The sequence below is a fragment of the Microtus ochrogaster genome, chromosome 24 (genome assembly GCF_000317375.1).
Source record: "Microtus ochrogaster isolate Prairie Vole_2 chromosome 24, MicOch1.0, whole genome shotgun sequence".
NCBI classification, from domain to species: domain Eukaryota; kingdom Metazoa; phylum Chordata; class Mammalia; order Rodentia; family Cricetidae; genus Microtus; species Microtus ochrogaster.
The window spans coordinates 19,102,543-19,112,320 of NC_022024.1; the positions used below are offsets into that span (position 1 = coordinate 19,102,543).

The 9,778-nt window shown below is 39.2% G+C and overlaps 1 protein-coding gene across 8 annotated transcripts in view; it reads right to left on the reverse strand.

Moving 5' to 3' along the window:
* Positions 1 to 8,929, reverse strand: part of Ppfia2 (PTPRF interacting protein alpha 2) — a 341,255-nt gene extending 332,326 nt beyond the window's left edge. For 4 of the 8 annotated variants that reach the window (XM_026784468.1, XM_026784460.1, XM_026784459.1 and 1 more), the window contains exons 1-2: positions 8,597 to 8,929; positions 4,267 to 4,517 (exon numbers count right to left, since the gene is read on the reverse strand). In XM_026784468.1, coding sequence (XP_026640269.1) covers positions 4,267 to 4,515 — 249 coding nt within the window. In that variant the 5' untranslated portion in view covers positions 4,516 to 4,517; positions 8,597 to 8,929. The remainder of the gene's footprint in view (positions 1 to 4,266; positions 4,518 to 8,596) is intronic. The other 4 variants (XM_026784463.1, XM_026784461.1, XM_026784458.1 and 1 more) reach the window with 2 other exon arrangements.
* Between the last annotated feature and the right edge of the window lie 849 nt (positions 8,930 to 9,778).

A 9,778-nucleotide genomic window follows, 5' to 3' on the forward strand; every position in this document is an offset into this window, starting at 1 on the left:
AAAAAAAAAGTTTTAATTCTGATGTCATAAAGCTTAGCTTAGAAAGCAGGGACACAAAGAAAACTTATTTTTCGTATGGAAAATGACAAAAGAAAGTAAACTGGGAAATTACTTAGGTTTCAAAATGAATTCCTGTAGGAGACAAAGGTTTAGTTAGACATCACTCCTTTTGATGATGAACTATTATTACATGGACCTATGAACAAAACAACCCCTTCTACATATTGTTTTTGTTCAGGTGTTTCATTAAAGCAAGTAACACCAACTAAGACAGCATTTTCAAAAAGCCCTAGAAAGACAAGGAGTTTGTTGCTGACATACAGATAGGTCAGGATTTTTTTTTTCAAGGATACGCTATGACACTTTAATCAAATGGGAAATCTTAGGAGACATGGCTTAGAAATTTAGAGCCAGGTGTAGAAAAGAAACGAGAGATCTGAGTCTTAGTCAAGCATCAAAACACTATGTCTGCGCTGATGAAGAGGATCAGGGATGAAGGAGCAAGAATCCTCTATAAGGATGCTTGGGTTTTGTATAGGAAGCTAGAGCGTAATTGTGTGGTGATACTTTGTGTGTGCTGTAACAAATAAAACTTGTCTGAGGATCAAAATGGGGAGGAGCCACTAGTGAGCCATAGAGGCCAGGCAGTGGCCTTTAATCCTAGCACTCAGGGGGCAGAGGCAGACAATTCTATTTGAGTTCGAGGCCGCCCTGGATTAAACTAGATTGATCCAGTCTCAAGGGGGGAACAGACCAGGTGCTGGTGGCTCACACCTTCAATCCCGGTTCTTAAGAGTCACATGCCTTGAATCCCAACACTAGGGAGGTGGAAAAAAGAAGGGATGTGTCTGAGTCGAGAGAAGAATATAAGGCAGGAGGGAGACAGGAGCTCAAGGCAATCTGTCTGAGGACCTGTAGAGATGGGATACCCCATTTGGTCTGAGGATTCCGTAGAGGTAAGAACTAGTGGCTGGCCGCTCTGCTTCTCTGGTCTTCCAGCTTTTACCTGCTAATATCTGACCCTGGGTTTTTATTATTATTATTATTATTAAAAACATTTAGAATTCCTGCTGCACCACTGAACGGAGAGTAGACGGCAGAAGATGACTGAGAGTGGAGGGCTTTTATGAGAATTTCTATCGAACAGTAAAATGGAGCTGTACATTAGAAGGGAAGGTACATGGGTATATAGCTAGAAACATCAGGGTGGAATGTGGAATGATGTGAAATTATGAGCTCTCTTTAAACACTGATACACTCCAAAGAGCAATGGAATACGCTACAAGGTGGATATTTGCATAGTTAAGATTGTTGAAATATGGCTACATTTCTCCCTTGAGATACAAGAGGAGACGGAGTAACTAAAACTGAGCCGCAATGCCTACAGTGCCCCAAAGCCTTGTGCAGTCACTTTAGAATACCTGTATCATAAAGTTTGTGTCAATTTCCAGTTCTGCTTGCTGAAATGATTTCATTTTTATGTTACTATAGCAGTTTTCACTTTCATAGGCTTTATTTATTTCTGCCTCAAACCCCATATTTATGGTAGCCACTTTCTCCTTTCATTTCCCTGTAAAATGTAAATGTCACCAACCATACACTGCTTTCAAATAGCCACAAAAACTAAAACATACCAATTAAGGAGAAGCAATTTACTACTTGCATAAAATATACACTCCTAATAGTACATATTATGAGAATTCTAGAATATTCATACTAGAAAACAGAGTACAATCAGTATGTCCAAGGACTGTGGTTACAGATCAATTTATTTAATGTAAAGTATTATAAAATATGGCTATAACACACAACAGTTCACGATCACAATCCCTACCCACAATTCCTAACAAATATATCCTAAAAATGGGTATTTTATTGAATGTATGTAGCAAAACTTGATCTTTTAATGATGAGTCCATAGAGATCAATTTTCATGAAGTGGGATTATTTATAGTGTTCTCAGAAATGTGTGTGTGCGCTTAAATATTCACATTAAATACAAGCAGAAAATTCTAACCTCCACAAGACAGCCAGCCTAGGACCAAGGAGGCTGTTCATCAGTTAATGTTTGGCAGAGAAGCAGCAAGCATGAGGATTGAACATATGAGTTTTATGTCATATGGCATCATGTCTGTACCTCCAGTGCTTAGGAAAAACAGCATTGCTTGAGGCTATCCAGCAAGCCAGACTAGCCACATAGGCTCACCCTAATTAGGTTCAAGTGAAAGAGACTATATCTCGATAAGTAAGACGAAAAGCAGTAGAATGAGGCTCCCGAAGACAATCTTGGGCTTGCACACTTGCAGTTACACAAACACACACACACACACACACACACACACATATACATAGGGGAAAAAAGTAAAACTAGACTAAAAATGCTGTAATAACAAATTGAACATAGTATAATGTAAAATAAAATTATTGATATTATAATATCAATGTTTTAGTTATCTAGAATCGCTAAAAGTGTTTTTTACTCTTATTCCCAGTATAAGCAGAAAGGGCAATGGACCTCTTTAATGAAACAATATCATGAAAACAAACTCATCATCTTAGGTGACACAGGAAGACATGATTTGTTGTAGGAAACTGATTTACAAACACTGTGACCAACTGAGGCAGTCTTCTCCAAGAGTAAGCAAGGTGATAGTTTGAGAAATCACTTTATGGAGAACAGCTGTCAATACGGAAATCTCTTTCAGAAAAAAAAAAATCAATCATTCCAGGTGAAGAATGGGTAGCTGCTTTAGGGAATTTGCCACCGTATTCCAGGTGCTGAAATAAACCAGTGTTTTCAACACGTGAGAGCCACTTAAAAGCTTAGTTCCCTTTACAGACTGAACTTGTGTACGTTTAGGACAGGAATCACTTATAGGGGTCTGGGATTACCTTGTGGGATTAGACAAAGTGTGATCCGACCCATTCTGAGAGAGACAGGTACCTCAGCGTGACACAGAAAGTTACAATAACATGGGAGTGGGGGTGTTAAAGTTTTCTTCACCTTATGTAGTAGAAGGATACGTGTGACAATATAGCACTTTTTGGAGAAAATCAACCCCCCCCCGAAAAAAAAATTGCTATCTTATTTTTCCAAATTTAAAAACTTAAAAGTAATATTTAAAGCAAACTTTTAATTTAATTGCAGCAGATTATGTAAAATGTTAGGTGATGGTGTATCTGGGGAAAGAGAGGCAGGCTGGTATCTGAGAGTTCCAGGTCATCCTGGTCTACGGAGTGAGTTCTACAACAGCCAAGGTTACACAGAGTAATCCCATCTTGAAAAAACAAAGTATATAAGAAAAGTCATTTATATTATGTGCATTTTTTCCTACCAAATGCAGTATAATCGTGAAACTCCTCGATAGGTGAATGACCCTTACCGTTAACTCTGCAAACAAATATCTTTGGATTTTTTTCATTTCTATAATATTAAAAATAGACAGGAACAGGTGTAAAAATAACTGACAACATTAATTTGAAAGAGCTGTCTGCAACTTGACCTTTTCTAACTTCTGTCTTTATTTATTCTTTTTTTAATTTCTGAAAGAGTTTTGTGACAGAGACTGTATGTAACACAGCTGGCCTTGAACACTTGGTCCTCTTTCTTCAAGTACTGGAATTACAGGTGTGAACGACTAGGGTTAGCAATTTCCAAAATATTTTGAAAGTAAAAAGAAACTGCTTTGAAAACTTTTCAGAAAAGATACTATATAAATTTAAGTTAGTCAAGTGCTGTGTATTTTTGAAGATAGGTAAATTAAACATATTATAGAGTGAATTCCCAGACTGCCTCCCTTTCCAAAGACAGACAGACAGACCACAAGATGAAAACTGAAAATAAATATTTTAAAGGTCATGAGGTGTTTAAAGGTTGTACATTTGAGGATGAGTTTATCTATTACCCTTATATTATAGCTGACAAAGAAGTGGTTTTCTATCTCATCAAAATATAGAAATAAATTTTCAATGAACAAAAGTCCAGGCAGTGACTAATTCTTACATTCTTTGCACACACACACACACACACACACACACACACACAAACATACACACACACACACGTGCATGTTCACACACACCAGTATACTGTAACTTTTTGTAAGGCAAATTTGGATATACACTAATACTTTATTATGAGTTTTAATCCAAAACACACATGATATATCCCATAGAAAACTAGCGATAAGAATGAAGAAGAAGTGAACATTATTAAGAGCTTCTCTTTTTCAGTTTGACAGGAAAGCCCTTGTCACTGAAGCATACCTGAGGTAGGGCTGAATTCAGCTGCCTCTGGAGGGAATCTCTGTCATAGATGACATCCTGGAGTCTTTGCTGGGCAAGTGAGAGGCTTTCCTGGGTCTCTCGTAGTGTGTCTAGTAGACGGTCCCTTTCATCCAGCATATTGACCATCAATTGCTCAAAATGGGAGTCGGAATCGGAGCCACTGCTCTGGGACCCCCGCTGGCTCATTGGGGTGTCCTCATTGATCGTGGGCATCACTTCGCACATCATTGCTTGAAGGACATAAAGGGAAATTTTTAGTAAACGAATTGTTTTCAATAATGCTTTCATCTCAGTAAAGCTTTCACAGGTCATTAACCCCTTTCCCCTGCCCCCTGCCTCCAGTCAAATCCAGAGGAGGGTGTGGATGTCAGTGGAATATAACCTATTTACTGTCTGCAACCTCCACGGTCATCACGACAATCAATAGATTTCTCATGTACAATACTTAACCAGTTTTCAATGCTTTCCATTTTCTTTTGCATGATTTATCACTCATAATTTGATTTACAGAAACACATCATTTGAATAACCACTCATCCCATGCCTCTCCACCTCTGTAAGTTAAAAATGTCTTACAATAAACATAACTGTACCTTTCTTGTCAAAAGACAATACATCCTTGTGCTCCAAAGAGTAGAAATTATACATTTTTTTTCAATGAAGGATAGATAAGTGACCTAATATTCACCATTTTCATCAGAAAATTCCAAACAATGGGCTACTATAGGTAATAAACTGTTGTTTTCTGACTTCTCAACAGTTTTCCTCACAACTAATCCTTCTGATGTGATATTTTTATTTATCTTCATCTTCTCTCTTTCAGAATTGTGTACAGACTGATAAATGATTCAGATTGAATTAGACATAAACTCTAGAGTTAGTCTGAGATACATGAATTTGTCTTGATTATTATACTGCTAATTACACTTAACATTCCTCTTAGAACCATTGTCTGGTTTCCATCCAGACAATTACAAACTAACACTCCTTCAAATATTCCACGAAACAGATCGCAGTGAATCACATTACCAAATGCAGACACTTCACATCACAGCTGCTAATCACAAACTCTCAGTCATGGAATAAAGAGACTGAATTCTCTTCGAAATTGTTCATTAATTTGATTTAAAGTAGACGACACTGACATTAGCATGTGACATTGTCCTGTCACATGTGGCATCTTTAAAAAATCAGAAACTATCTCATTTCCCTTTTCATTCTCTCTCTCCTCTCTCTCTCTCTCTCTCTCTCTCTCTCTCTCTCTCTCTCTCTGTCTGTCTGTCTCTCTCTGTCTCCATCTCTCTGTCTCTGTCTCTATCTCTGTCTCTCTCTCTCTCCCTCTCTGAGTCTGTATGTGTGTGTATGTCTAACTCAACTCAATTACCATTGCTGAGTGATGGCCAGAAGCTACTAGAGAGCCTGATTTTGCAGAAAGCATGGTGTGAGGAAACCCCAGTTTGGTTGCATGTCCCAAAGCCTTCTCATGATTTCATAATGAAAGGTCAATTCATTTTTCTGTCCACATATATATCCTTAGGGAAACTATTTATGGTGATATTTTGAAATAAAATGTCAAGATTTAATGGTTCAATATTTAATTACTTTTTGTGTGAGTCTTCCTGTAAATGTCATTGTTATGGAGCAAAACTTAATTATTTGTGAGCTATTTGGTCATGGCCCACTGGAAATGGATGAAAACTTTAAGAACAATGAAAGGAAGTCATTTTATGATAAGTTATCTAGATTTTAAAAAAAAAGGAAAAATTGGAAATTTCTAAAATAACTAAAAATGCTTTGAAACTGAGTCCATCACCTAAAAGGCTGAATTATTATTTTCTGTAGACAGAAACTTGACTCATTTACTTCATTTTTAACCACAAAATAAGTTGCAGAACAGATATATAGATTGTCATTACATGGACACCCACATAGACTTAAGCATTTGCTACTACCATTTGCTCTTTAATGTACACTTTCTGCTTTTATCATTTTGATTTTCATCCATGAACTACCCAAAGGTCAAAAATATCCTCCTCCTTGAAATGCTACAAATTCTCTTTACACTAATTGAAAACAAAGCAAAAGCTTTTCAACACATTGGCTCACTTAAAAGGGTTAGGTCACCTGCTATGCATGCCATTCACACATGCAACCATGGTGACGTCCTGAGAGACACGACTGTAAGCCTATGTGCTTATTTTTATCATACCATTGTAAGAGAAAAGTTATTACTAACAACTTTAATTTCCAAGGAGGCTATAACTGTCTTCGTAACTCTAAGCATATACATTACTCAAATAAAGCATACTTCATGTCCTCAAACTCTTAAATTACCAGGAGACATTGGACAGTCACAAGCTTGGGATTTTCAGATCAGTGGAAAAGGCGGTCATGGATTTGATCATCCAAAAGACACTCTCATGAGAAGCTTTAGTCTATCTATTCTACACTTTGAACAACTCAGTTTCTTCCAACTCCTGAAGCATGTGAAGTGGAGCAAGTTGGGTTCCCTTTCAAAACTTCATCTTCCCTTCCACAGAGGATGATAATCAGTTTATAAATTTTCTTTATAAAATAAATACAATAAAACTTGCCTATAAAATTTATAAAGTTCCAATTATGTACTCTGACAAAAAAATACATAAAAATATATAAAAGATTATTACAAAAATCCAAACATGTTCTCTATTGCAAACTGATCACGATTTATCCTTACAGAAATTATATTGTACATTAAAACTCTTGCTACTAGGCCTATAGCTGTAATTCTAGCAGACGCTTCTGAAATCTCCAAATCTAATTCATAAAATTCAAATTCTGCAAAATTACTTAGAAAATACGATGAATGCATGCTACCTTTTCCCTAAGTCAGTCTAAATAAGCAAATCTCCTCCAAATCCGATGAAAAAAAAAAGTCTACATATTCCAAAACTACTTTCATTGGCCAGGTTAGTTATTACATTAGACCTCAAATTCTGATATAAGCTCAAAATATAGGGTAACAGTTCCTAAATGCACAGCCACACAGCTTGAGTGTACTGGGAATAATCAAAAACCCATGAAGAAAATTTAGTGAAATGAATATCTGGAACATGGTGCAGAAAGATATGGTCATCCAGCATCTAGTGTATTACACCCATATATATACGTATATATATACATATATGTATATATATATACGTATATATGTATATATATCACATTTTGTTTTTACAGTCATTTCTTTGGAACTAAAATTGCAAACATTACACCATCTGACATGAGTCAGAACACACAGTTTGTTGAGATATTTTCATCAGCCCTCCCTTAAGTCAATGTGAAATACAATTTTATTAGCCTCATCTAGATATAGATGACTAGATCACTAAACTTCTGAAGGTTCCAGGACCCAGTTTCAGGCAATGCAAATTTCATTTTTAAGAGAGTTAGAAAAAAATAATAACCCTGATTGGTTTAATTATCTCAGTGCTTAAATTTAGCACGAATAATTTTATACCAAGAAAACCAACTCCCATGCTGTCAGCCTATAACCTTGACTGTCTTCTAAATCTCTCATATTCCAAAATAAAAGTTTTGAATGCCTAGTGTAGTCATTCAGCAAGGATTTTGAGATCTTATGTGTTCCTTAGTAATATATGTTCTTATTAGCTATACCTATTCAGACAAGAATATTCCAAAAGACTTTTATTTCTGTAGGTCAATGACTTCATTTAATTGTATCGCTAGAATTTATACATGACCGCAGGCAAAGAAGCAGTCATCCTCTGTAGTAAGTTTCTTCGGCAAAGGTTCAGTCTTCAAAACCCTCTCAGCTCCATCTCTGTTAACCCGCAAGGAGTAATTTAGTAAGAGAGAGCCTAGCCATTGTCTGATTACATTACACGAATATTCCTCCTCCTCTTTAACTCTTTGAAATCCCCTGTCCTCGGGAAAAATTCCTACCACCTCCAATGGAAGCGTTTTCACTTGCCTTACCCTAGCGCCTGTTCAGATGGCCAAACAGCGAGCTCACCCCACACTGCTGGACAAGTTACTCTTCAGCCACACCCCCACCACCCCGAAAGAAGTTGACTTCATAATTTCCACACTAAAATTGTTCATCTGCCCCAGGAGAGAGGCGGCTAGGCAGGAGGCAGAGAAATCGGGGATGGAGAAGATAGGTAGAAAGCAAAGGTAACTAACAGTAACCCATAAGGAAGACTTTGTATCTCCTCTTCCCTGGGGGCGGGGTGGGGCTGGAGAGGTGATCAAAAAAGGGGGAAAAATGAAGCGGAAGAGAAACCATGCAACTCGAATACAGTTTCTGTACCTAATGTCTCTTATATCAGGTCCTGTTTCTTCAATGGATCACTGACAACCGCAGTCTCGGCTGGAGGAGAGGTGAGGCTCACACCCAGCAGTCCTGGACCATTTCCCTAGCAACGGGAAGAGAAAGGCTGCTTAGACACTCGCGAGCCCCAGCGTTCTCCTGGAACGTGCCCCGACTCCGTAGCGTGGCAGCCACTCGGCATCTTCCCGTGGCTCCGTCAGCAGCCAAAAGGAGAAGGGTCCATCGGAAAAATGGCATATTACAAATTTTGCTTTGGGAAGCAGAGCTCGGTTCAGACCATTGTCAAAGGGAAGAGAGGGGGAGGCGGTTCTTAAAGCAGCCGCGGCCCCTTTGCCGCCCAGCAGCAGCAGCCTGAGAGTGCAGCGGGAGCCCCGGGGCGGAGAGCTGGTAATCCGGGACTGGATCTGACTTTCAGAAACTTAACCTAGCACAGCTGCTCCCCTTGGTCTCCCGGGCCACCCAGCGGGTGAAGAAGCATCCATTCAAACTCAAACTTCAGGGTGAAGTATGGGAAGTACCCTTCTGGGAAGGAAATTCTCCACCCAATACCCCACGGGGAGTCACTAAGGAGTTTATAGTAATTGCTGGGAGTTTGATGGTTAAAAGGAAGTGAGTCCCCAGGGATGCTAGAAGCAGGACAGGTCTTCTTTGGGCACCCAGCCTACTTCTGTCCTAGGGTGTATCCTGTCACTTTGAGACGCTTATTTTCTGGGAAACGAAGCACACACACACAGATACACACACACACACACACACACACACACACACACACACACACACACCCCCCCGCCCCACCCCCGGACCGCCTCCCCCCCCCTTCCCAGGCACCAGTGTTCTCCTCCCAGCTCCTCTGCAACTCATCTGCTTGCATCAGTTGGCCGACAGAACCAACCTGCTGGGAATGGGTGAGGATGCTAGAGCATCCTTGTCTCATGCAAGCGGTTGCTACTCCTCCTTTTTGTGTCTCCTCCCCTCCTCCTCCTTGGCAGCCTCCACCTCCTCTTCCTCTGGAACAAGGGCTTCCCCTGGAAGCTGCTGCAGTGGTTTCCACCGGCCCTTAAATAAATTCTGAAGTAATCACGTCTTTGCTCTCCTCCTCACGCACACGCACTCATGGATACACTCGTCTTCCCCGAAAGCTTCTCCAGGGATGCCGAGGAT